Genomic DNA, 399 nt, shown 5'->3' on the forward strand with positions numbered 1-399 from the left:
GCCATGAGCACAACATTCACACGATGAGCAACCCCTACGGCGGGGGCGAGGGCGGCGTGGGCGGCGGCGAGATGGGCGGCGGAGACATGTGCGGCGTCTCGCTGCCCACCATGCAGACCATGAGCATCCTGCAGGGCCTGCTCAACATGAGCCCGGCGGCCCTGCCCGGCGGCGCGCCGGACATGGGCGGGGCCATGAGCAGCCCCATGAACGCTGGCATGCCCGGCATGGGGGCCCCCATGGACGGCGGCGCCGGCAGCTTCCTCTCCAACATGCCCTCCTTCCTGCCCTCCATGAATCCCGACATGGCGGGCGCCCTCGCCGGGGCCTTTGCGGGCGGCATGGGCGCCCTCATGGACAGCTTCGCCGGCGCGGGCGGCGGAGCGCAAGTGCACGACT

General features: G+C 71.9%; 1 protein-coding gene across 1 annotated transcript in view; it reads left to right on the forward strand.

The window, feature by feature from the left end:
- Window positions 1-399, forward strand: part of LOC119587746 (fidgetin-like) — a gene marked incomplete in the record, with an annotated part of 25,220 nt that overhangs the window by 20,933 nt on the left and 3,888 nt on the right. Inside the window, 1 exon segment of the mRNA XM_037936432.1 lies at window positions 1-399. Coding sequence (XP_037792360.1) covers window positions 1-399 — 399 coding nt within the window.

Source organism: Penaeus monodon, chromosome 23, assembly GCF_015228065.2.
Source record: "Penaeus monodon isolate SGIC_2016 chromosome 23, NSTDA_Pmon_1, whole genome shotgun sequence".
NCBI classification, from domain to species: Eukaryota; Metazoa; Arthropoda; class Malacostraca; order Decapoda; family Penaeidae; genus Penaeus; species Penaeus monodon.